The sequence below is a fragment of the Hippocampus bargibanti genome, linkage group LG13 (genome assembly GCF_051943395.1).
Source record: "Hippocampus bargibanti isolate YZ-2025 linkage group LG13, ASM5194339v1, whole genome shotgun sequence".
NCBI lineage: Eukaryota > Metazoa > Chordata > Actinopteri > Syngnathiformes > Syngnathidae > Hippocampus > Hippocampus bargibanti.
Window position 1 is genome coordinate 17091284 of NC_142746.1, and position 27772 is coordinate 17119055.

At 39.2% G+C, this 27772-nt stretch overlaps 1 protein-coding gene across 3 annotated transcripts in view; it reads left to right on the plus strand.

The window, feature by feature from the left end:
- Positions 1–1034: 1034 nt before the first annotated feature.
- Positions 1035–27772, plus strand: part of ate1 (arginyltransferase 1) — a 30663-nt gene continuing 3925 nt past the window's right edge. Inside the window, exons 1-12 of one of the 3 annotated variants that reach the window (XM_089012424.1) lie at positions 1035–1193; positions 3333–3396; positions 3508–3570; positions 3694–3797; positions 3911–4117; positions 5353–5567; positions 7655–7783; positions 8878–9006; positions 10965–10997; positions 16114–16295; positions 19405–19504; positions 25864–25984. In XM_089012424.1, the coding sequence (XP_088868550.1) occupies positions 1094–1193; positions 3333–3396; positions 3508–3570; positions 3694–3797; positions 3911–4117; positions 5353–5567; positions 7655–7783; positions 8878–9006; positions 10965–10997; positions 16114–16295; positions 19405–19504; positions 25864–25984 (1447 nt within the window). In that variant the 5' untranslated portion in view covers positions 1035–1093. The remainder of the gene's footprint in view (positions 1194–3332; positions 3397–3507; positions 3571–3693; positions 3798–3910; positions 4118–5352; positions 5568–7654; positions 7784–8877; positions 9007–10964; positions 10998–16113; positions 16296–19404; positions 19505–25863; positions 25985–27772) is intronic. The other 2 variants (XM_089012425.1, XM_089012427.1) reach the window with 2 other exon arrangements.

The following is a 27772-nucleotide window of genomic DNA, read 5'->3' on the forward strand; positions in this document are numbered from 1 at the left end:
ATTTTTCTGATGATCTTAAATTTGATTAAACATATCTGTAACTTCTGTTCCTTGCAATACAAAATCGGCTGGTTACCTTTCTCCACCTTTATGGATGATGACAAACAAAATGCAATAAAATATATACATAGAGAGAGGTAAATGCTACAGTGAATGTGGTTATGATTGAGATCTTGTAAAGTAAAACTTGTACTTGTAAAAACTTGGACTTGTAAAGTAAAAAAAACAACAGTATCATGAACATGGAACAACATTGTCTCCCTTTTAGCATCTTAATAAGATAAGAAAGTAGCCATCTTATGGTGTTCAAAAATTCTTAATTTAGTCTGAAGAAAAATACATACAGGTAATTTGCAATTTTTGTTGGCTCACGCCTGTCATGTCAGTACGGTCCTGATTATTCTGTCGGAGTTTAGCTTGCAGCAAAGCAGGACCATAGTCATTTTTTCTTCCTTTTTGGTAAAAAAACTGCAAAATAATAAAAGTGCGTGCAACACACCTTCCTGTTGTGACAAATTATTGGATTGGATTGGATTGGATATGCCTTTATTAGTCTCACAGTGGAGAAATTTACATTTCACAGCAGCAAAATTATCAAGACAGTTTTCCTTTTTCACATCAAATTACGTTCAAGTGGCATTCATTCTGTGCACCAACACTTTAAAAAAAGACTTTTAAAAATCAATACTTAAAATGTTTTTCACCACAGTGTTTTTACACAATTACCTGTACTTGTACTTAAATACGAGACTCAGTACTGTATTGTGACTTGTGTGTCTGTTTACATTTCTCGAAGAGGAAGCAACCCTCAGTCGCTTGTTAATGACGTCACGTGCGCGTGGCGATATAAATTCGAAACGCGATTAAAATATTGAAATCTAAACCGCCATTATTTATTTTACAACAAACATACTACTTAACCAAAATAAAAGTTGTTTCATTTTTTTGCCAGCACGGTAAAGCATCTTTGAACTGTTGTTGCAGTATCAATAAAGTTTTTCCCCCTTGCACCACTATAGTGAGCAATCATACTTGTCTGATCGGCGATTCACCCCTCACCCACTCTCATCTGTCATCGGTTTTTGGACTCAACATGGCTGGGAACAGTTGCTATACGATTGTAGAATATTTGGGTGGGGACGACGGTTACCGCTGTGGTTACTGCAAAAGTGAAAAAGGAAATCGTTCTCATGGTAAGTGTTGAATCAGAGATCCCAGTCTATAAATTACCATTCGAACATACTGACTCTTCATGTCATCTTCTTTTCGCAATAGATGTTATCAGACATTAAAATGCGATCAGGATATTTTAAATGGAAATCACTGTATTAACAAGCGTTGGTTGGGCCCGACTGTGAAGGTTATTTTAGCCTTTCTTCTCTCTTAGCATAACGTTTTTAATTCGATCCCGAAAACGGGATTCAAGGTGCACCGGGAAAATGTGAGCTGCATCAAATCAGTACAATCTTTGTGTACAATGTTGATTTGGCAGCGACGCTTTCGTTTCCTCACGATAAACGGTGAAACATGAGCAGTTAGAGTGACATGTTGTGTTACCAACTAGCATCGAGCTATCAACTGCTCGCACCATTTAGAAATATGTTTCCGCCGGTGAAGCACTCTGACCAGTGTATGCCTTCCAAGCTTTGTGATAGTTCAGAGTTTCAGTAAGATTTGTTTACCATGCAGAGTCTTGTCTTTCCTGACTACTGTACTTGTTTCAAAGTAAGCTTTCCGGCACAGTACATGAATGTGCAGTATTAATCCGTTGACGTGCCTGCACCTCTGGCCCAAATTATAGTTGCCTGCATCAGAGTGACGTCATATGGGTAAATTCAATTCATTCGAGGACAGTGGGCAAATTAATGGATTACAGAATTATTGTTCATAAAAGCGAACCTCATGAAAAATACATAACTTGTTCAAGCAGTGATTTCAAATATATATTTTCATTAACATCGTGCTTGTTTTCGGCAGCATAGAGATGGGGTGGTTTATACACGCTGCACTAGTATCGTCGTCAAAAAAAACTAAGTGGCACTATACTGTTCCATTTTGGCTACTGTTGAAAAAAACAGGTAATCTTTTTCGATATGCCTGTAATTTATCCTGAATATGTTGTGTTATTTCCTTTTATGCAAATAAATGGGTCTCATAGAAGACTGAACTTACATAATGGGAACAGCCTAAATTGTTCAGGGATGGAAAAGTTATGTGCTAAAAATGTTATCAGTCACTACCATTTTCAATGAAGAAAATATTGGGTGCATATAACATGTCAATTGTGTAACCTAATTATTATATAAAATTGCTGTAGATTAGATGTAGTATACAGTAATGTGCTGGTCAATGTAGCTATCAAGATGTGTGTTTATAATTTTAGCAGACACGGTCAGAGGTTGCGAAGGGATCTTTGCCCGCAGTCTTGGGAACCGGGAAGGAAGATCCTGTTTATACAGTTAATAAATATACATGTTTTTATTGGGGGATGATGAGAATATTTCTTTGCTAGATGACAAAATACACTGCATATGCCACCATGGAAGACTTGAGGGATACAAAGTAATTCATTGTCGTAATGTACCGAAAATACACTTCTATTTTATTTGGATTGTTCTGATTTTTGAAAAAGTCATGACGTTTTTTTCCCAAGATTTCATTCATTTGAATACATAGTGGTAAATGACGACTGCCATATTACCATATTTTAATCATGCACAACCGACATGCAGTACAAATTAGAGCTATAAATCTAAAGATTTAGGAATTGGGAATAGCATACATAACTATTCTCATATTATTCCCTTGGCTCTGTTGTAAAATAATCCTATTATGTACTTGACCAATGTTACGTGATGATCAATTTGTATCAATGTGTATGTGGACCTGTTGCGGATTGGATTTGAAGCAGATTTAAGTGGGACAGATGTGAGGCAGTGTCTTTTCATCAATGGACACGACAGCTTTGTGTTTGCTTTCAACATTTAGCTTGTAGCAGACGTTCACTATGACGTCCCTGATCCACTCCTAAAGAGGACGCTTTGATCCTCTCCTCTTTCAACTAGAATTGCTTCATACAACAAAGAGGGTGCAGAAAATGCTTACGATTGAATGACTATCTGTGTCTTTTGTGTTATGTCACATTATCTGTTGTTTAGTTTTTTGTTGTTGTTTTGACTTGATGGCGCCGCAAGAGTGGCTGCCTTTACAGCAGCTCCTGTTTTTTTGTTTTTCTACTTATTCCTTTCATTTACTCTTCCTTTATTAACTTTGCTGCTGTGAAATGCAAATGTCTCCACTGCAAAGCTAATACAATCCAATTTTTGCTTCAGGTATGTGGTCTCACACCATGACAGTCCAAGACTACCAAGACCTTATAGACAGAGGATGGAGGAGGTACAAAGCAAAGTCTTTCTGCTTTTCAACCAATTTCAACCATAAATAATCGCACACTTCTACTGTTCTATAGTTTTATCCAAACTTCACACGTATTTTTGTTTTCAATAGAAGTGGAAAATATGTTTACAAGCCCACAATGAACAAGACCTGCTGTCCACAATATACCATCAGGTAATGAATTCCAAACATGGTGGTGTAAGCATCTATGCTCATTGTCATTTATATTCATTTTGTGGACTGAAAATATTTGTTTAGAGCACTTGTAACCAAAAATGCTAAACTGTGCTTTTCAAGATGCCATGCTGCAAAATTCCAGCCTTCCAAATCTCATAAGAAAATCTTGAAGAAAGTCAATAAATTTATTTGCAAAGGAGTATTACCAAAAGAAAGTGAACCCGGTGAGTGTATTTTTTTGTTTGTTTTAGAAGATGGTTTTATTTCAGAATTTTATCCCTCGTGTGTTGTGTTATTATTTATTATTTACTCCCCCCACCCACTACACTTTCTATAGGGGAAATAATGCATTCAGTGTGTGAAGTTGAAGGTCCTCAAGAACCAAGTAAAGGAATGGAGTGTGCTATTACAGACATTCAGAAGGAGGTCGCAGAGTTTCCTGCTCTCACAAATGTTGAGTGGAATCATGCAGATGGCACACCCACTGTCTCAGAGCCACCTCGGAAAGAGGATGGCAGACCAGCAGCCACAGCTCCTAAACCTGGTACAAAATCAGATGATTTATGTCAGGGGTGTCAAAATCATTTTTTGCCGCGGGCCACATTGTAGTTATGGTTTCCTCTCGAGGGCCGTTATGAATTTGGGGAACCCATTAGAATGTTTAAATCCCTTCAAATATTACATATAGAGCACACAGCAAATTAATGAATAACTCGTTTTCAAATCTGAAGTCAAGAATAATGACTTTTATTGTGGTTGACATCCAAAAATATGAAATTTTGGCTCAGATTTTAGCAATCATCATGGAATTTAACAGGTTTGATTTGCTTTCGCGGGCCGAAAAAAATGATGTGGCGGGCCGGATTTGGCCCGCGGGCCTTGACTTTGACACCTGTGATTTATGTGATGGTTCTGCCTGTGTGGAGATTGCATGTTCTCCCCCTTGTCTACTTGAAATGTCATTGGACATTGTGGTATACTCCCATATTCAAAAAACATTCACAGCGGGTTAATCAAGCACACTAAATTGTCCTTAGGTGTGATTGTTTGCGTGAAACGTTCTGGAAACCAGTTCAACGTGTACCCCACCCTCTGCTCGAATTTGAATAGCAGACCAAATGATTGGTGGGTGGATGGCTGCTCTCCATTGAACATCCATCCATGCCAGATTTTCCCTTTTACTGAAGTCAAGATGGGGGTATCCCTTGCTTACGTTGATGGCGGCGCTGTTGGAAAGTGATCTGCTGGTTGAGTTTGGCAATTTGACAAGCAGGAAATAGTCTCCATTTCCTTATTGCTCCAAACAGGATGTGGGCCTATAAATTGTTGACATGGGATGCCCGGAGAGCTGGAGGGTTTTGCAAGGGATCGGGTTAGAAAAGGTAGATGAGGAAAGAGTGGGTCAGGTGGGGGCAAGATTGCATTTCCACAGAGAATATTCATTCACATCAAGACGTAGAAAATTCTACTGGATCGTCCACACCCCGCCCACCACCTTTTCCAGCTCCTCCCCTCAGACAGGAATTAGATTGAATATGAATCGATTAGCTTTTATTCGTGTCCTCCATAGTAATTTGTCATGTCTTTTTTATGATAATACAAGTGCAGTGTTTTCTCCCGGAGACAAATTCTTTGAGTGGTTTACATACTTGGCCAATAAAGACGATTCTGATTCTGATACACAGCGCGAATGATGTTACCAGCCAAAAATACTGGACTGTCATTGGAAATGGAGTGTTGCATCTTCAACACTTTCATTACTGTCTTCCTTCTCTGCAGGTATAGGACTCGACCCCAATCGACCCCCTTGTCGAAAAGCCAAAGATTTAAGAAAAGAACGACGACATCAGAAGGAGCAGTTGAAACACAGCAATGTTGGGGTCTCTTCCACCTCGACCATCTGTCCTCCTACTGCCACTCAGACAAACCAAACCAAAACCTTGGAAGATTTCCTTACAGAGACATGCCCTGATAGTTCATCTCATTGCCTTGAGGTAAGTAGAGTGGTTTTTAAATCTATTTTATATCTTACTTGAAATAATGGATTGCAACAAGGCTGAATTGCCGCTTCCATCATCATGAACCTCAGTGACTTCACCATGTTTATTACGTATAGCGCCAAATTGCCAAAGTAGGCTTAGATCCCAGTCTAAGATCAATGGAATTGCAGACACACCACAGAATTTGTCATGTTACCCCGATGATGACATTCAAACCGTGGTTACCACATCACTCGGAATGAAAATGAACCAATGGTAGGCGGAGGGCGCCTGAGCGGTTTTGGAGCTGTCCCTGGCAAAGTTCCGAAAATGAGGTTGGCAAAGTCGGATCACTTTTGGTCTTGACCAAGACTTAAAACAGATGCAAACGCTGTCTTTTCTCAACCCACTCTTCTCACGAGTGTTTGGGAATGTGTCATTAATCCTGATGCAAAGCATGAAGATTTATAGTTGCGCGCTCAGAATGTGTACCTCTGGCGAAGCACAATGCTTTCTACTGAAAAGTATAGTGTGCAATTATGAGTTTTACTTTGAGAGCTGTACTGTTTAAAACGTCTTGTTATTCTTTGACAGTTACGTCTCAAATACCATATTTTCTGGTGTAACAGGGGCACCGGAGTATAAGGCGCAACCCCAATGAATGGTGTATGTTCAAACTTTTTCCATATATAAGGCGCACCTTCAATTAATGAAAAAAAAATAAAAATAAAATATGGTATATAAAAATATATACGTTTTTCAAATATAAGTCATGGCACATAAAGCGCTCCAGTAGAGGCTGGAGTAACACACTACTTTACACACTACTTCTTCGACATGGTCGTTGCGAGACCTATTTTGGCTCAATATTACTTCACATATAAAACGCAGGGTCATCTGTTGAAGAAAATCAAGGTTTTTGGGTGCTCCTTATACACCAAAAAATATGGATACGATTTGCAACTATAAGTAGGGCCAGACTTTTGATTCAAAACACACAGTGTTTTTAATAAATGCTTTAGAAATAATTTCATGGTACCCTAATATATACACGTCTGTATTTTTCAGGCATGTACAGCACTTACTTTAATGACTTGTATGAACAAGAATAGATAGGCAGTAATAACAAAACACAAAAGTGACTGGGCTGAATATTAAAGTGGCATTCACGCTTTTTATGTGACTCCTGTTATGCCCGTGTTGTTAATCTTGGTAATTAATTTTACCATTTTAAATAAGTATCTGAATCGAAATCTATATTTTTTGCATTGTGTTGTTCAGTTCTCACCCACCAGAGGGCAATGTAATAACACGATTCTGTGTCCTCATGGCGCACTGGCCGCACACTTAATAGTTTGCTTTTATTTTTTAAAAATAAATAATTTGCAAAAAGTGGAGGCAAAATAGTTAGGTTACAGATTTGTAGATAATGTGAATATTCACAATAATGAAGCCTAATGGATTCCATTGACTAAAACCTACAATATGGTAAAAAAAGCAAATAACATTCAAGTGGAGTGTGAAATACATTAAATGTGTGTATTTTATTTCCCTCCACCAGTATAGAAAATTCAGATTTTATTCTCTTAGCAGACTGAAAATGTGTCCATCCATGGTTAGGGAAAAGTGCAAGTTGGATGACAGTTTTATTAAAATGAATTCTCATTGTAATTAAACTTAGATAAGTCTACTTTTTTTCAAACATCATTCTTGGGCAGTCAATTATCCAACTATTTGTGTAATGTTGTAGTGCTGTTATGACAGCCCCCAATAAAATTCTCACTACTACGGTGTGACTTGCGGTGTGCCTCAAGTAATTTATCGTGTCAAAACACATCTTCATCACTAAAGCATAATTAAAACGATTGAACTTGAAAAATGTCCTTTTGTTTATAGGGGTATGTTTAACTCAGAAAAGTGAATGGCAATAGTCACATGCCCTCTTCTGTCCAATTCTGTTTGTGTGACACAATGCCTTCATAATGGTTCTCTCTTTGAGTTGTTAATTTTTTTTATTGTACTTGTGATACTTTCTGTACCCTCCACACTTCCATGTTGATGTTAACTATTGCCTGCACGTATTTTATTGTATTTTTTTGAAGGTGAGGCTAGTGCGCACCAATCCCCCTTGCCCGCAGTTCAAAGCCTCTTTCGACGCTTCCTACCAGGTGTACAAACTCTACCAGATGGCAATTCACAAGGACCCTCCTGACAAACCCTCCGAGAGCCAGGTCAGGGGGTGGCAGGCATAGGTCAAGCTGTTGTTGGCCTTCTCACAGCGTGTGGGAGGTGATAGATATGCATTCAGAAGAACATTTACAAACAGCAGCAATAACACATCTATGCAATGGTGCTTATTTCAATTTGCAACGTAGAAACATGCCTTTACGAAATAAAGAAGTATTGTCTCCAAATCACAGTCAGGCTAATGGACTAGACATTTGTAGATGTGTCATACATCTATCAAAGATGTCAGCGGAAGTGATAACCATTAGGTTAAAATCTGAAATCACATGTATGTGTCAAAGAATGGGGGATAATGAGGCAAAAATGTTTCCATACGCTACGGTTGAGAGCAGTGTTTCTTCAGGTGTCTTGAATTGGCCTTAGGGTGTAGTCGGTACGGTTTTTATTCTTTTTTTTTTCCTTCTCGGGGGCATCTTGACAACCCGCCTGCTCCGTCACACTCTGGATTTCACAGTTTAATCTCATCAATGCCTCATTTACAGCCAAAAATCATGCTATAGTACAGGGGTGCTCAATACGCCGATTGCGAGCGACCAGTCGATCTCCAAATTACGATTGGTCGATCGCTTGACAAGGTGGTGTGACATTGTCATGGTCTGACGCTGTACAAATACATTTAAGGAGTTTTGAATGAAAACGAGACATCAACCAATCAGCTATCCCGTAACTTGATTGATACACCGGACGACCAATCATATCACACATCATTATTAGGTACTCAAACGACGCCCCTGAACGTTGCAAAGTTAACAGTTACTAGTTGTTAGTTACATCCTAATTTTTCGCTTGTTTTTTCCCCTCTTAACGTAAGAGAGAGTAAAATATAGGGCCATGCGCTAGCCTCATCTTCAAGTTTGCTGTTCAACAGGTGTTAACAATTTAAACACATAGTCTCCATTCAGTCTCCTAGACTCTTATCATCTTATTCCGTTCGTTTGTACTTGTACAAGGAATCTGTACATTAATTGAAATTGCGGCTAAAACCAAGATCTAAGAGACTGATGTGACGTCTCAAAGCAACATCAAACAGCACTCATTGACCCTCATTGCTCTTCCCTTTTACACTTTGTTCTTGAAGGTGAGGCTAGTACCGGTCAGCTTTGAGGACCCCCACTTTACAGCATCATATCAGCAGTCTGTGGCACTGTACACCCGATACCAGATGGCCATTCATGGGGATGACCCCAGCGAATGTAGTGAGAGTGAGGTACTGCCTCGTTTTTATTCTGTAAGCTATAGAATATAAATACCAGGTTTTAAAGGACAACCGACGTCTCCGGACAAGTTGTGTCCATAATTTGTAAGATGGCTTCAAATGACTTCTACTGAGTGTATTTTACAAAGATTCCACCGCATATAGCTATATTTTACATTTTAAGACTTGCGCGGAATATTCCAGAAGTCTTGTTTTTGAGTTGGTGACGGGTCCGTACGTGACGTCACTGAAGGAACGCCCCTGACTGAAAAAAAGGACACATTGTAGCAGTCCTTCTATCACATCAATGCATTTTGCTGTGCATGTTTGGTCTGAAAACGTTGTGCTGCACCAAAAAGAGCCAGAAGAGGGCGACCAAGCTCCATATAAGGAATTTATCAGCCTGTGGAAACGGGCTGATTAATTCCTCACAGGAGGTTGGTCGCCATTTTCTGCCTCTTTTTTGGTGATACATTTACCCCCAATGTTGCCTCAAAATGGCACGGAATAAATTCTTTAATCGGTTGCAAACATGTATGCTTTCATCTTCAGAACTATTTGAATCATATTCATAACTGGATGTGTAACAAGAAAGCATATTCTCCGAATCTGAAGCCATTGTTTTGATTCTCCAGCAATGCAAGATGTCTTGGCGTGACGGCACGAACTGGGGACGGGACTTTCTGAAAATGCCCAATTCGCAGCTCAATTTTTTGCAGATTTTAGACACTTTAAGTCATTTTTATTGGTGTTTTGCATTGAATACATGTTTGCAATTGATTAAATAATTTATTTGGGCCATTTTGAGGCAACAGACCAAACAACTACAGCAAAATACATTGACGTGATGGAAGGACAATGCGACAATGCGTCCTTTTCACGGTCAGTGGGTGGTCCTTTCGTGACGTCACGTACTGACTCGTCACCAACTCAAAAACAAGACTTCCTGAATATTCAGCATGAGTCTTAAAACGTAAAATCTAGCTATATGCGGTGGAATCTTTGTAAAATACGCTCAGTAGAAGTCATTTGAAGTGATTTTACAAATTATGGACACAACTTGTCCGGGGACGTCGGTTGTCCTTTAAGGATGGATATGGCAGAGAAGAAAGCTGAATTTTATCGTATATTTATGTATTTGTGTGCGAGTTATACATTTTGGATTTCAATAAACCCAAATTACATGCCCTATTCGTATAACATTTACAATGCACTTATGAGTTTAATGCTGCCCCACCAGCAGCACTTTGCCAATGACTCTGCAAGCCCAGGTTTTACCCAAACTTGCCTTCGATAAAATCTGAAATCTGGCTTCAGCCGTAAGCTAATTTTATAGGATAGCAAGAATACCCACTTGTGCTTTGCATGGGACCTTTTTTGTTCAATGTAATTGTTCGAATGGTGGATTGAAGCAAAATTGGGAAATTGTCATCATACTCAGAAGGGCTGTTCTGTTGTTGGTTATTCTTTTTGGAGTTACTGTATGTCCTCAAGATGGACATCTTCTGCAAACACTGCTCTCAACTCTAGCACATAACATTCAAACAGGAAATTGACAAAAAAATTGCAAATATGGTATCCTTTATTGTTGTTGTGCAATGTGATTCTGCTAGCGGCAAAGCTCATTTTTGTTGGCACTGTTTTGACAGGTACAAGTATACTATAAAATATTTCTCCAAAAGCATTATAAATCTTCCTGAAGAAATGGCAACCATTAGTGTCCAAAGAAAATATCTACGACTAAAAGAATGGAGAAAATAGAAGCCTGGTTGAAACATTTCAGCCTGTCCCTATTTCCTCATGTGTAGTTAATTGGCCTATTTTTTTAATTTCTGTAAACAGTCTTATTTTTTTTCTTAGCCCCTTGTTATTGTATTGGATACACAACTGTTAGGTCAAGATTTTCATAAACTATATATTTTGGAAAAAATGACAACTTTTTTTCTGCTCTGTCCTGCATCCCACTATAGTTCCGGCGATTTCTCTGCGATTCACCGTTAGAGGTATGGATATCCTTTACCTTTTCACTGTTTTTCTTTTCAGTCAGTTTCCTTGTAGCATTGCTTTTTTATTTTCTTACTCTGCATTTTTTTCTTTGCCACCACCTTACCATAACAGATTAATTAAAATTTCATTTCCTCCCCACTTTTACATATTGAATCACTCTCTAAGCTCCATTTTCAAGGCCTCCGGCGAGATTGAGTGGTGTTAAAGGGATACAGGAAAGGGGTTATTTTTTCATATAGAGGAGTTATCTCTCCTAGTATGAATACAAAAGTGACTTCAAGGTTAAATTGAAATGTGGTGTCCAGATTGCATCTGGTTGGAAAAAATGCCAAACCCTGTCTGTTTTGTGGTTCAGTATCCAAGGGATGGCTAATGGATGTTTCAAGATTCTCCATATACAGTGTCAACATTCAACGTGTTCTCATACCAAACCACCAATTGGTGAATTCTGCGATAGTAAGATACTGCCATCCCCAAATGACACATCTTATTTAATATTCAGATTAAAAACACAAAAATATATTCAGAGTGAAGCTCATTTACATATACAGTAATAACACCTGACGCCAAAGCTCCTTTATAATGCATTATAGTCAAAAATATTTTGGCCATATATCATCAAGCTCTACCATGCACAATATGTTTAAAAAGTGTTCAATCTTTCTGTCGATCACTTTATTTGGCTTTTTCATAGCTGCGTTAACCGACAATAAAAGGTAAAGTATTTTATGTTACTGTAATGTTGCTTGAATTGAGCATTTTTTTTCTTTAGGTCATTCTTTTCAAGAGTAAGCAAACAAAGCGGACCAAAAAAATCAGTCTATATCCATCAACCAATATAAAGTTTTAACTCATTCATTGCCGTTCACAAGTTTATTCAGGAATTGAAAATATGACGTAGAGCACCATTCCTGAATTTGTTGTTTTTTTTGGGTGCCGATAAAGAGCTGGCCATGGCCTCTGGCGCTGTTTTTCCATTTCTTCAAGGGGGCAGCATTTCCCTTTTTTCCATGTTAGCTTTGTTCCAGCTTCAGCTGTTGTTAAAGCGCTATATAAACCCTAATGAAGATATTACATTGTATTTTGGCCAGCCGCCCTCAGTTCAAGCTCATATAACTCCAGATCCATATAATTTAGGAATTTACAATTTTTCTTCTAAAAGAAGAGAGTCTAAGGTTTCTAACACTGCATTGAATGTTTATTTAGTCCTAAAACTCAATATTCTGCGGGTTCTGGAATTCGAGTGACAATGACAAAAACCCTGGCGCTGGAGTGGACACATTTTTGCACGTCTGGCAGTAAATGAGTTAATATTGTGATATACTTTTAAGTCAAATTGTCCAGACGGACGTTTCCAACCCAATCAATCTTGCAAACCACATAAAAGGACATCAAAGATGACTCATGCTGGCTTTTGCGGAATTCATCCAAAGCTTTATTCATTCCTCGTCTAAGTTGAGTGTAATTGTGGCTACCAATATTTAAGCATTACCAGTGGTTTGATGGTACAACTTCAATACACCTTATCACATTGAGTGACATGCATTTTCAGCCAGTTATCACTGAGCACTGAAAACTTTTTGAACTTCAGGCCGCTAGAAACACAAGTGGACATTTTAGTTCATGACAACAGGACTTAAATCCAGGAGGGTCGGAACAGCAACGTTGATTAGATTGAGGTGCACGTAGAACGCTTTTGTTTTGCTCTGTGGCCTCGCTTGGGACCTCCTTAATGAGCGTCATTAGTGTTTTTAGGGTACAAGCTTTTCTCACCTCATCAAAGCTGGCCACGCGCATTGAACAGCCCCGTCCTATGCGCACACACTCTGGCACACTCCCTCATGCGCTGCTTTTACTCAACTCTCCTCGGATGCATTTAAGACGCCGTCTCTGCTCATCTGACCCGCTGTTGCCCACCCTGTTTTTATTCCTGTCTCTGAACTACCACCCGGTCCGCCCCGCCCGCTCATGTCAAAGTTATTGTATGTGGCTTTCCTTTTCTGCGTCTGCCTCTCGGCTACCATCTGTTTCCAATCGGAGGACTATTAAAATACTCACTACGTCGTGTGTATGTGTGTGTGTGGTTCGCATCGTGTTGCATTTCTTTTAATTTACGCAAAAACTATCATTTAACTGCAGCAACTTAGGACCTATTTTTGCAGAGCAATTAGAATAGAGGTGTTGTTTGTTTGAAAAATACACGTACATCCAATGACTATCAATTATTTTGTGCTGTCAGATACACTCAGTTGTACCTGTTCATGTGATGAACAGCAGCCATGCATGCGACATTTCACATGACCCTTGTGAAGTGAGATGGGGCGTGTGTGTGCAAGTACAAGCCAGATGTTCGTATTGTGACTGAAGGCAACGCACCCAGACTTGACCAGTCAATGAAAACTCCCCTTGTTTTGAACCAAAACTTGTTTTGATGTTGGCAGTGATTGCGATTCCAAAATTGAATATGAACAATTTTTCTGCTTTTATTTCATAGACACACACACACACATGCACACACACACACACATAACACACACCCTCAAGCAAGGCCAACCCTTCTTGGGACCTCTTACAAAGACTGCAGTGTTTTTCATGGAACTTGTGCCAAGAAATAACAGACTTGCCGCTTACTTAGATGAACAGTTCACACAAATTTAAACACACGTGCACACACACATTTAACTCATTCACTGCCATTCACAAATTTATTCGGGGATTGAAAACATGATATAGAGCGCCATTCCTGAATTTGTTTAGGTTTTGGTTTTTTCTTCCTGGGGTGCCAATAAATCGCTGGCCATGGCCTCTGGCAATGTTTTTTCTTTTCCACAAGGGTTCAGCATTTCCCCTTTTTCCATGTTAGCGCTTTGTTCCAGCTTCAGCTGTTTTTAAAGCGCTATATAAACAAATATGTATGTATTGCATTGTCTTTTGGACTGCCACCCTCATTTCAAAATTATATAACTCCATAACCATATCATTTCGGAATTCATTCTTTTTTTTTCTAATGAAAGAAAAGTGACTAAGGTTTCTAATGCTGTATTGAATGTTTATATAGTCCTAAAACTCAATATTCTAGGGGTACTGGAATTTGAGTGACAATGACAAAAACCCTGCTGGAATTGACACATTTTTGTACATATCTGGCAGTGAATGAGTTAAAAATGTTCCCCTCATAGATTGTCTCCTTGCCAGTTAGTCAATTTGGAGTGGAGTGAGCTTACTGGACAGCGCAAACTTTAATATTGTTAGCCTCTGTCATACAACCCAAAATAATTGGCATTCAGATATCAAGCAAAATGAAAGGAAAAAAGGATTGGAGTTGATGTGAGTAACTGGCCGAGTTCAGTGCTGCCTTTTTTTGAAACTGTAGGACAACAAACTACAGTAATTAGATTGCTCCAGTTGCATTTTGAAGGCATTGTGTCATTAGGGATTTTTTTCCTGACGAAAAGTTGAATAAAATAGACACAAACTCAAAATTTGCACATTGGCAACTGTGTAATTTAAACCATGACGGTACATTTACCTAGATCGTAACATATCGTAACACAATTTTATGCATTTGTTTGCTTTGCTTCTTTTGGAAATTAATTTCTAATAGTTAAAGCCTATTGGACTGGAATGGTGAGAGCAATAACTGTTTTAATGAATGAAAATGAGAACTTTCTCATGCACGAGAATGATACACCCATAAACATAAAGCTGAAGAAAATAGTCCGAACAAGCCAACCACACTCTTTGATAAATAACACAGAGCATGTGTGGCGATTATATTGCGCCGTACATCATCCCCCATGCGCCATTAACAGATGAAACACAAGTAAGCATGTGCTCTCTGACACACGTTGTTTAATACCACATGAAGTGAGCACACACGGATACTACAGGAGAAAGTTTGCCGTCAATGCACCGCTGGCTGGTTACATGACTTCTCATTAAAAAGCTTCTCTTCTGTAGTGTTTCTGAAGTACCAATTTTAAGCCAACTATGCTTTGCTATTGCACTCATTCCACATTTGGGAGCCATTAGCAGACTGAATGTGAGGCTACTGTATACCCCCCAATCCCCGCACGTAATTTACAAGGCCTGGCAGAAATAAATCGTATAATATGGATTTGTAATTAACTCATTCACTTCCAGACATGCAAAAATGTGTCCACACCAGTGCCAGGGTTTTTGTCATTGTCACTCAAATTCCAGGACCCACAGCATATTGAGTTTTAGGACTACATCAACATTCAATGCACCTTAAAAAAACCCTAGACTCTCTTCTTTCATCAGAAAAAAGAGTTAATTCATATATTATATGGGTCATCTAGAGTTATTTGAGCTTTAAATGGGGGCGGTTGTCCAAAATACAATGGAATCCAGACATATTGATTTTTCCATTTTCAACAGCTGAAGCTGGAATAAAGCGCCAACATGGAAAAAAGGGAAATTCTACCCTCTTGTGGAAGGGACAACTTTGCAAGAGGCCATGGCTAGCGCTTTATTAGTGCCCAAGCATGGAAAAAAAAAAAACTTCAATAAATTTGAGAATGGCGCTCGACGTCATATTTTCCATTCCTGAATAAATTTGTAAATGGCAGTGAATGAGTTAAAAATGATTGTGATTTTTTTTAATTCTGTATATGGATGGTATCACTCAACATATAGTTGAACCCTGTTGCCCCTACAGCTGCAAATACAAATTCTGCCATTTATTCAGAAATTGATCATATGATGTGGAGCGCCATTCCCGAATTTGTTCGGGTTTTGCAATGTTTTTCCTTATCACAAGGGGACAACATTTGCCTTTTGTACAGCCGCCCCCACTTGCACCTCATATTACTGTGGACCTATATAATTTAGGAATTAACTCTTTTTTTTCTGATGAAAGAAGAGAGTCCATGGTTTCTTACGCTGCATTGAATCTTGATGTACTCCTAAAACTCAATATTCTGTGTGTCCTGGAATTTGAGTGACAATGACACAACCCCTATTACTTTAGTGGACACATTTTTGCACATCGTCCAGCAGTGAATGAGTTAATCCAGATGAAAAACTATGCTTTTTACTCATATTTTTGGATGAAATAATTTCTTATCCACTTTCTGTATTCCCTCCAAGGCAGAGTACTCAGCCGACGGGCCCGAGATGGGTTATGGCTCCTTTCACCAGCAATACTGGCTCGATGGCCAGATAGTGGCAGTTGGTGTGATCGATATCCTCCCTACCTGCGTGTCGTCTGTCTACCTGTACTACCACCCAGAATTTGCCTTCTTATCTCTGGGCTCCTACTCTGCACTCAGGTTAGTTCACAAAACTTGATCTTTGCACATTCATTCTCATTTTCTAAACTCAATCATAATTAGTCTTCAAAAATGAACTTAGAATGACACGTATCTAGAAAATGTCACCGGTAGATCATTTTTATGAGCCTGTATTTTATTAGAGTTGTTTTGGCCGATTTTTATCCTATGATTTTCATTTTTCATAGCCTCCTTTCCCTGCCATACATAAACAAACACACATAAGAAATATTATTCACCACATGTTGGTGAGAAACATTCCTCTGTCTTCGCATTTGAGTAGCTGAGGCAGCTTTTCTATTGTGGTTTCACTGGCGACGGTTCTCTCTGCCAAGACGAAATTAGAGCACACACACATGCATACACTAAACTCGCTATGGACACATTTCTGGCAATTCCAGTAAAATGTACATCAATAAAGTGGGTAAACGTTTTAAAATAATTCACAGATGTTGGGTTGATGATGATGATGATGATGATGATGATGATGATGATGTATAGTATGCATTTGTGGGTGATATTGTGTGTAGTCAGTCCACAAAAAAAGTAAAACCAGTTGAGACAGGTGGGCGTTGCTCATCTTGAAGGTACTTGATGATTCAGAGTGTGCTGCTTCCCATCACTTTTGTATTTTTAATCTTAAGTAGAATTCAAGACTTAATCTAAATGATTGGGTCTGGAGTAGGTTTTCGCCTCCTGTACTTAATAATAAGTACAGGAAGCCCACTGTACTGTCCTCCTGCTTGTTTACAGTCACAGAGAACAGATCTTTCATCATTTCTCCTCCTTGGTCTACTTGCTGTGGCTGCCTGTGCTGAAAACCTTCATGGCATTGCCAAGTGTCCATTAATCCCGATGACTCTTTGATTAGATTTTTTTAAGGCCTTCATTATTGAAAATCCCAAATTAAGTCTCATCTTGTGCTTTAAATGGCCCAACTTTTTATGATTACTAGTACAATATAGATGGATAGATAGATAGCTGGAGGGATGGATAGATAGATGGATAGCTAGCTAGGTGGATGGAAGGATAGCTAGCTAGCTGGATGGATGAATGGATGTATGTATGTATGGATGGATGGATAGCTAGCTAGATGGATGGATGGATGGATAGCTAGCTAGCTAGATGGATGGATGGCTGGATGGATGGATGGATGGATAGCTAGCTAGATGGATCGATGGATAGCTGGCTGGATGGATGGATAGCTAGCTAGATGGATGGATAGCTAGCTCGATGGATGATAGGTAGCTGGATGGATGGATGGATGGATGGATGGATTGCTAGCTAGCTGGATGGATGGATGGATGGATGGATGGATGGATAGCTAGCTAGATGGATGGATAGCTAGCTCGATGGATGATAGGTGGATGGATGGATGGATGGATTGCTAGCTAGCTGGATGGATGGATGGATGGATGGCTAGCTAGATGGATGGATAGATGGATACATTTTTTTAATTGAGTAAATTCCCCTACACACTCATCATATCTACAATTTAAATACAACCCTAATCAGGTAATTAACGTACTTGTGTTTGAAAAAAACAAACGTTTTTGTTCATATGAGAGTGTACCTCCCCCTGTGTGTGTGCGTGTGTGTGTGTGTGTGTGTGTGTGTGTGTGTGTGTGTGTGTGTGTGTGTGTGTGTGTGTGTGTGTGTGTGTGTGTGTGTGTGTGTGTGTGTGTGTGTGTGTGTGTGTGTGTGTGTGTGCATGCGCTCATCAGGGCTTGATAATTGGCTTGTGCTGGAGTGTCAGATGGCTGAAGAGGGGATAATGCTAAACTCAAGCTGCTCCCATTGATGTGAGATTGGGGGTGTGAAGGGCGCGAGAGAAGGAGGGGGGGCATCTGCATTATTTTTTTGGGGGGGTGAATGGACCCCTTGCTTTTCTTAGCCCCCCTGCCCCCTTCACTCAATTCACGCCTTTTGTGGCGATGGGATGGGAACCCGGGAACCTGGCAGCAAGTGGGTGACCTTCTAGCACCTCACTGGAGCTGCTTCTCCTCAGGCTTCTTTTTGCTTTCTCCAACATGGTGTTTTATATTCTCTTCCTGCTCTCTCCACTTTTCTCTCCCCTCTCACCCGTATTCCCTTGGCCCGCCTTTTGTCCCATGTCTTATTTTTCAGAGCATCTATTTTATGTTAAAGCCTCTTTCTCTTACTCAAAACTCTTGAAAGAAAGGGAATTCTCCCCCTTCATCTGGGTGGAATAAAGGTGGTAGAAGGAAAGTGAAACAAAAGACGCTGGAATTTAGTTATGGAATGGCGAAAGAAATGGCAGATGCAAGGAGAAAATGAATGGTTTGTAAAAGGATGCAATTAAGGAAGAAACTACTGAGGGTGGGAAATAAAGGAAGGAAAGACATTCACTGTATTTGAAGAACCTGTATAAATCCTCTCCTTTTTTACCACCTGCTTTTGTGCTTAACGGTTCACTGATTCTAAAGAAAGACGGACGGTTGTTGTTTTTGTCTAATGAAATGAGACAAGAAAAGCTGCCTCCTTGTGTTTAGGTGTTTATTTCCTCATCTTAGATACCAGTTTTAAATGTGTTGGACACTTTTTTTTCGGAACTTGCATTATGTACTCATTTTTTTAATGTTTATTTTTAAAAATGGGTATGTTTAAGAAATAGAGAAATAGAGAAATGATTTGGAGCACTTTGCTTTTTGAAGAACCTTGTATCCTATTTTTGAGAAACTATGTTTCATTCAATTTCAACAAATTTGTAGATAGGGACGTTTAAATTGTGTATGGCTACTTTCATTCCTTTCATCACTTTGCTGCTGTAAAATGTAAATTTCTCCATTGTGAGACTAATAAAGGCAAATCCAAATCCAATCCAATCCAATCCAAAACCTTCCATATACACACCAGCCTAAATGTTCCAGAATTTTCTTGCCAAGCAATGTATTCAGTATTTGGGTGAGTAATTACCTGGTTGATTTAAATCAATGTAATCTGGTATGATATTTCAATCATATCATTTGTAACAATTGTTTTGCGTTGTTAGAGCAAACTATATTTTACATTATACTGTACGTTCTCAGGAGCTAAAATGTGCAGTCATCTAAAAATGTAAAAATGTTCACCTCTTTTTCCATTTTAGGGAGATTGCTTTCACAAGGCAGCTACATAAAAAGTCCCCAAAGCTGTCTCACTACTACATGGGCTTTTACATTCACTCCTGTCCCAAGATGCGATATAAGGTATTGTTTCTCTCACATCTACACATCTTTCTCTCGATGTAATGTTCAGTGCATGTTTTTTTTTGCTTACAAATTTTTTAAAGTGCAAAATGAAATATATGCTTTTAACTCATTCACTGCCAGACGTGCAAACATGTGTCCACTCCAGTGCCAGGGTTTTTGTCATTGTCACTCAAATTCCGACATAAACATTCAATGAAGTGTAAAAACCCTGAGACTCTCTCATCAGAAAAAAAAGAGTTATTTTCTAAATTATATGGGTCTGGAATTATATGAGTTTGAAATGAGCGCTTTAACAACAGCTGGAGCTGGAATAAAGCGCTAAAATGAAAAAAAAAAAAAGAAAATACTGCCCCCTTGTGGAAAAGGAAAAATACAGTGAGACCTCAATTTACGAACTTAATTGGTTCCCAGACAGAGTGTGTAAGGCGAAAGGTGTGTATCTAAAAAAAAATTCCCATAGGAAACCATTAAAATGGGAATAATCCGTTCCCGGGTTTCCATAAAATATACTTTTCAACTAAATAAGCCTAAAAAACTACACACAACATACCTTATTGTATGTATAATAAATGTGCTATTGTATTGTAATGAAAGAAATACACTGCATTGTATCATAAAGTCACTTTATTTACATTTGTGATGGTCATTTATGGCTTGATGGAATGGCGTTAGAGGTCGAAGGCTGTTTGGAAAGAGAGGCGCATTACATGAGGACTGTAATTAAAGAAATAAACTGTGCTGTAAAAGAAAGTTTTATTTACCTTTTTGATGGTCGTTAATGGCTTATGGAAGGAGAGTCACCTTCCATATGGACTGTTGGTAACTATTCACAACAAAGCTCTGGTGCTTCCGCCAAAGATCACTCCGCCAGCCGTGGTGGGTGTGTATTATGAAAATAGTGCTTATTATAAGGTTTAATTTTCATAAATTTGACCTTTGTAAGACGAAAAGTTTGTAAGATAAGGTGTTTGTAAATTGAGGTCTCACTGTACATTGCCAAAAGGTCTGGCCAGCGCTTTATCGGCACTCCAGCAAGACAAACTAAAAACCTGTACAAATGGCGCTCTATGAGAGAGAGACACATCATTTTTTTTATCAATTATTTTTTACTTGGGTTCTGCTCAATATCAATCACATCACATTCTCTGTCATGTTTTGTCTGAAGCCACCGTTTCCACAACACTTGCATTGGAATTTCCTACCCCTTTCGCCCCATATTTGATCCGCAGCATCTTGTTCCGAACAACCCCACTTCTCCCTTTTGGAGAACACAGAACAAGGGTGAGAAGGTTGCCGAGTTCCCACCTTGGGCTCTTACACTCCCTAAGAAACCCTCCCATGCAGACACTTTCTCCCCTGATGTCATTCATTTGCATATGAGCCCAAGCAATTCATTAATATACACTGTGTTGAAGATGGGGTGGGCTGAAAATCCATCACCATTGTATTGGAGCTTTACCCATTTTTGAACATCATTCCTGTTGTTTATCTTAATCTGTCAATTGAAACAGCAATGCAGCTTGCTGGACTCCACTCAAAGCACTTCAATACAGCTCTTTGTCATTTTACTCTCCATCATCCCTTTCTTCTGCATGAGACCATGTTAATGTGATACACTGCAGCACGAAAAAAATGCTGACAAAATTGTGTGCAGATAATCATCAAGCTGTTTCTCTCGGGTGTTCTATCATTTTTACTTTGCTACCATTAATGGCCCGTGTTCGTGTGCTCTTTCAAGTTGCTCACCCACAGAAAAACTTATCCTGTGACTGTAAAGTGACCTTGATAGTTTTGAAAGGCGCTTGTAAATGAAATTGATGATGATTATTATTATTAATGCCTTCAACATGAACACATTATATGGACATACATGTGAAATCTTTGTAATGTTTGATCAGAGTAGTGCCAGCACCCAAGAGTGGGGCCACTCAACATTTGGAGGCCAGCCCAGAAAAGAAAAAGGAGGTTGCCTGGCCAGTGTTAGGCCATCTCATTTGTTGTTAAACTGGAGAGTTCGTGTCCCACAGGGGCTTCCTGGTTTGGCTGGTGGTTTTGTGGCTGGACGTGACATCCTGCCCTTGGCTCTTGTCCTTATCCCTTTGGCACCGTCTGGCCTTCTGTTGTTGAGCTGTGGAGAGCAGAAGGTGAAACTCTTGGATGTTAAATAAGCCCAGAGGTCTCAGCCCTTCGGACACGTGTTTTTCTCCCAAGTGCCTCATGTGCAACATAAGTTATCTGAATAAAACTCTCTTGAGATGAACTCAGCTGAAATGATGTTTTTGGATGAAGAGTCAAATACATGAAATACATGTTTTTATGTTTGAAATAATTCAGGTTGAAATTCCAGGTTTCTGAAACTTATCAACAGGCATGAGTTGTTTGCATTTATGTGGTAACTGTGATCAGTTGGAATGTCTCGATCTGAAACGTGACAATGGGACGTCTTACTCTCTGCTGTCAATTAAAGACATTAAAATGATCTATTCATATCTTTCACCACGTTGATAACATATTTGGGTTCCTTAATTGATTCCACTTTTTTTTGTTAAATTGTTTATGGATTGAGAATTTGCAGTATGATTTGTGTGTGTTTTGATCTCAGCAAATTTACGAGACATTAGAAAAGTCTTATCAAGCTTATTAACCTAAGGTCCGCACCCATCAGCAGACTTGTATTGCCGTTCATGAGTGTTTTTTTAACTACAGTGCCATCTGTAGTTCACTCTCAAGCCGTGTCTTTTCTACTCGTACAAAGTTGCATGTTATAACGTGCCAGAGGTCTCAGTTAGCCAACTGAATGCTTATCCCCCACCCCGAGATCTCCATTCATGCAGTATGTTTTGTGTATGGGAATGTGTGTGCCACTTGCACATCTTAAGAAAGCTGAAGAATGACTGAGTATGTGGAATCGATCTGTGGACTTTCCACAGATGCTCACATCTTTGGTACAAGCCTTTATTTATTTGTTTTTTTTTCGTCTTTTTTTTCCTTGACAATGTAAGACTTCTAGACATATTGTCATACTTCTCAGGTCAGACAGGTCCAGACAACAGACTTTTCCCTTCTTGTTTTCCCAAAAAAAGCCACTACCATTTTGGTTTGGATGAAAGACTGATGAGAAGCAAGCAAACAGGTGACGCAATCGAATATGGTTCCATTCAGTAGTAGTTGACAGCAGATTTCTTTCAGTCTTTTCCGGGCCTTATTACAAGCGTTGTTGGCACAGTACTTCTGCAGCAGTGAGGATCTTGTTTTTCCATTTGTCATGTCCTCATGATTGGATCACTTGTGCAATTCTGAAGTCGACTGATGTGTTTACCTTTGTACAATAAATGATTCGACTCACCTTGCTTTTGCTAGCACCTCCGCTATTGGTATTTTTCATTTAATCTTGTGTGAACATTTTCCATCGAAAGAAAAAGGCCTTCAGATCCATTTTCAACTTGTCTTGATGTAAAGCTTTATTACCTCACACTCTACCCTGCCTTGCTGACAAATTCTCCAACTGTATTCGATTTAACTCAGTCGGAGACCACCAATGGTGTACCTTTCAACAGACTTTACCATTTTCCCTCTTTTTGCCACATCAACACTTTTCTTCTGGCCTTGTTGCAGTTGTGTATATAACAAATCGCTAACAGACTATGACCTGATCTTGTGGCAACCAGCACTTGGCATCCCCCGGGAGTATTGCTGACAGGGTGAGGTTCTGACAGAGCAAGGTTCAAGGGGTCAGGTCAGGGGTAGATTCCGTCGCACTGTGGATTGAATGATGCAGTTGGGAGTTGGAGTGGTTAAATGGTTGGAGCGGAGGGAGGGTCGGGTGCGAAGGTCTCAGAGCTGAAAGTGAGAGTTTAGAAATGTTATCATGCTGAGCAGATCCAGGGCCTTCTATCTGCCATCCAGACGTGTTTTCCTTGCCATTACCTTCATTATTGGTTTTTAAAACCACCGCAGCTGCCCCTGATCTTTTGATAAACACTTATGAACTGCAATCTATAATACATGTTTTTGTGTTTCTGGGAGTGTCGAGATGGATGCACAAGCTGGGCTTTTAATATTAGTCACTGTTCCACTTGTCACGAAAATGTAGCGAGTTTGAGACAGATGTCAAGGTAGCCTCCAAAGACCAAATGTGATAAAGTGATAAAGGTTACAAAGCTGTGAACTGATATACATAAAGGCTCTACCATGAGTCGTGAGTCAGTTGAAATGTAATCCTATAAAAATATTTTCTCCTCATTAACCTGTCATTCGAGGAGCCATGACGCTTTACTGGGCGAGGCAGAGCAAGGAGTTGAGTGGGTTGGTGTTGTGATTTTTAGGCCTGTCTTGGGGCCCACAGTCTGGATACTTTATTTGAAGACTATGCTGTGGTTTTGTGTTGACTAAGGTGAAACAGTCTTGGCGGACACTGTTTAAACTGCTGCCCAAGGTATAAATCTACCCAAAAGCATTGACTCCAGACATGTTCAGGCTATTTCTAAAAGGACCCCCAACACTACATAAATACACACATTGTTGCAGACTGCAGGGAGAGCGTGGGTTGCTGTGGGTCTCTATTCAGAATCCTGTCTTGTTTGGACACGTCTTTCAGTGGTGCAACCCTTATGTCCAAGCTGCTTAAATCTAAGCATTTGTCTAGCTGCGTGTGTATGTTTATGCATCTTGCTGTTTACGAATGTCCATCACCATCTTCATGGCCCGACTATGCCCCCGTGTCTGACCGTATTGTGTACATTTCCGCATCTGTTAAAATGGTGAATTGGATTGGATTGGATATGCCTTTATTAGTCTCACAGTGGAGAAATTTACATTTCACAGCAGCAAAGTGATGAAAGGAATGAAAGTAGAAAAACAAAATACAATAGTTGTATGTTTGTGAGGGTGCACAGATACAAGTATCCTGGCCCATGTTTATTGTGTATTTCATTTTTGGGCACTGAACTTGGCTGAATCTGACCTTTTGGTCAGAGCAAAAACCCCAGCGGACCAGACTGGCATTGCAAACTTCACTCTGAGAGTTCAAGAATTCCACAAAGCAGTCATTGGTTGGTCATGCACACTGCACATTGCCCTGGGGACAGCAAGTTTGAGGCTAATGGAGAAGGAGATTGTGTCATGGAACTTGACAGGCTGTAGTGTGCTGGTCAAGAAATCCAGGTCCGAAATCCCCCGTGACTCAGCCTGAGAAGGTCCTGCTTTTGCATCAGATTTTTTTCCTGGAGTCATCAGATGAAGTTGTATTGTTTTGTTCTCGACTGTATAATTTTTAAGGGTTTCAAAAGTTCTCAGTCTGCTGACATTTTTTACTATGCTATTTTTTACTATTTATCTTGTTTTTCTATCCTTTCACCCCCACCCCATCCCCTTTCAAATTGCTGCTGTGGACTGCAAATTTCCCCATTGTGGGACGAATAAAGGTTTTCTGATTCTGATTTTCTGAAGTTAATCAAATTCCTTCATTTTCGTCAAATGTTTAATTTATTTTACTTTGAAATTATGTCTTCAGATTGTCGTCTGGAAATTGAGACTGTAAAAGAACCAGAAAGTTGCCATTGCCTGTGTTCACATTGGGCTTAGAAATATCACTCATGAGAAATGCTAAAAAGTAGTAAATATTAATACAAAAGTGACATTATTTAGTAAAAATGTATACTTTGCATTAAGAAAAATAACTCATTTACCCATAAAATGAGAGTGAGATCAGTATCAAGGCCTGTTATTTCTTCTTTTTTTGCAGAGCTACACAGCAGTTAGTCTATCATAGAGACTAGCCAAAACAGGACGAAGGTTCACGTTCACTTCAGAACTATCGTTTAGCCTTCCTTTTACAAAGCTTCCATAACTAAATATCATTTTGAACTGAAGACAACAGCATGAAAAGAAGTCTAAAAAAAGAGCATGTCTCTCACCTCCCTCATTGTTCTCTTCCGTACTTCCTGCTTGATTTGCGCTGCTGAGACCTGCAGAAATAAGTCTGCTTTTATAGCCAATCAGGTGTGTGTGTGGGTTTGTATGTATGCCTATTTAGAAGTGTGTTCCACAGCAGTGTTGAAGGAGTCCATAGATGTGAGCTGGAGTGTGTGAGTGTCAATCCACCTGTGCTGACAGTTTTAGAAAGCTGAAGGCTGTTGGGACATGGTGAGCTTCAGATCCGTGCGTGTCCATTACGAATACACTGTTGCAAAACATTCCACCAATGGCCTTCTGTTAGCACAAGCACTTGAATTTTGGAATATGTTGACAATTTCCAAACCTGTTTTTGCCTCAAGTAAAATTGTTTTCAGACATGTTTTTTATGAAGTATGACAAAACCCCATATTTGATCTGTATTTTCCTTATTATCATTTCAGGGACAATACCGGCCTTCAGACCTGCTCTGCCCAGAAACCTATGTCTGGGTAACCATTGAGCAATGCCTTCCACACTTGGAGAATTCACGATATGCTCGTTTCAACCCAAATCCTGATGAAGGTACAATTCAACATTATAGTTTAGCAACATGTTTGCTTTTGAAGGTGTGTATTTATTTATTTATTAAAACATTGGGACAACACATTGCAGAAGCAAATTAGAAAAAGAAAAGTTGTGAACAGAATTAGGCTGGAAAAGGAGCCAGGCTGATTCTTCTCTGACACTTCAAGACAAACTGAGAGATGTTATGAAAGTACAGCTATACTGGCAGGAAAATAGAGAAGCAAGTGGGAATTTATAAATGCAATAAACTGCTTCAAATGTTCTTATAGTGAGATCACAACTTGAAAACCTTCCATTTAGAAGTAACTAAATGTTTAGGTATCGGTTGCCTTATTGCTTATATGCTTTGTCTAATCATAAATAACCTGCTTTCGTTTTTGAGAGACTTGAAGTGAGTTATTAGTTTCATAGTTACACCTTCTGAAGAATTAAAAGAATTATTGTGGTTACTTGTAATCAACACGAGTTTCAACAAAAGTCTTGTTAGGAATTATAATTTCATTATTCGCCTTAATCCATTTGGCAAAAACACCAATAATGTGTCATGGTCAGAGTTTATATACGCTATGATAAGTTTATGTTTGTGGTGCCTTCATTCTTCCGTGGCCTGTTGATCTTGGCCTGAGATAGACATTACATCGGGCCTAACTGTCCAAACTCACTGTCAACATGTTTCAGTGCTGGGTGTTTGGATATTTCACCCTCAGGCACGTTGTTCGAACCAGCTCAGTGGTATAATGTTAATAATAATAATAATCATCATCATCATCATAATAAATAATACATTTTATTTTAAGCGCCTGTCAAAGCTCTCAAGGACACTTTACAGTCACAGACAAGCGCCTTGAAAGGCGCTTAAAATGTCATGTATTATTATTATTATTAATAAATAAAATACAATCACAAAGACAATACAATAAATAAAATACAATTCTAAATAGAAGCAAGAGAAAGAGCTACACAGAAAATGCAATTTTAAATAGGTGGGTTTTGAGATGGTATGACCCAAAATAACACACAATTTAAGCATTTATCTTGGACATATGCGTGGTAAGAAAAAGACATGTCATTTTATCACTGAATAAAAGAATAGTTATGAATAATAAAATGGAAGCAAAAAATAGGAACATTTTTTAACAACCAGTCAAAGAAGACCCATGTTGATCACATTGCTTTCACTTCTAATGTCTTAAGACTGCTACGTGGCCTCTCATGAGTGTATGTGCAATATTTATTCATTCTGAACAAGGCATACGAACAATGTCACACATTCGCTATCATTGTTTATATGAGAGAGTGAAAAAAGCCAGGGTCATTGTCCATTCTGCTGGATAAACAGCAGAAAATGTTTCTATTACGGGGTCAACCTCTTAAACTAAACTGTGTACTGACCAAACGTGTGACATACACAAACGTTGACTTGGAATTTTCAAGATAGTGACTTCTCATATGGCTCCTGACTTTTGTTGTTGTTGAAGTTCAAAATTTTCACACCAGGTGGTCGACTCACGCATACCATCCATGTGTATCGCTTTTTTTAATCATACTATAAACGCGCCTGACATGAAGTATGTCAGGAAGTTCTCCAGGACCGGTGACACAAAGGGTACATTTCAAATCCAAATCAGCAACGTCAAGTGTTCTCAAGTCATCACCCTGCAGTCGAATGCACTTTCCCAGTCCTCCACTTCTTCCACTGGAAGGGGTTCTTCCGGGATACATTGCAACACATCCAGCTGAAAAGATAGCTTACTGACATGAGGTCTTGAACCTCCGTACTACGCT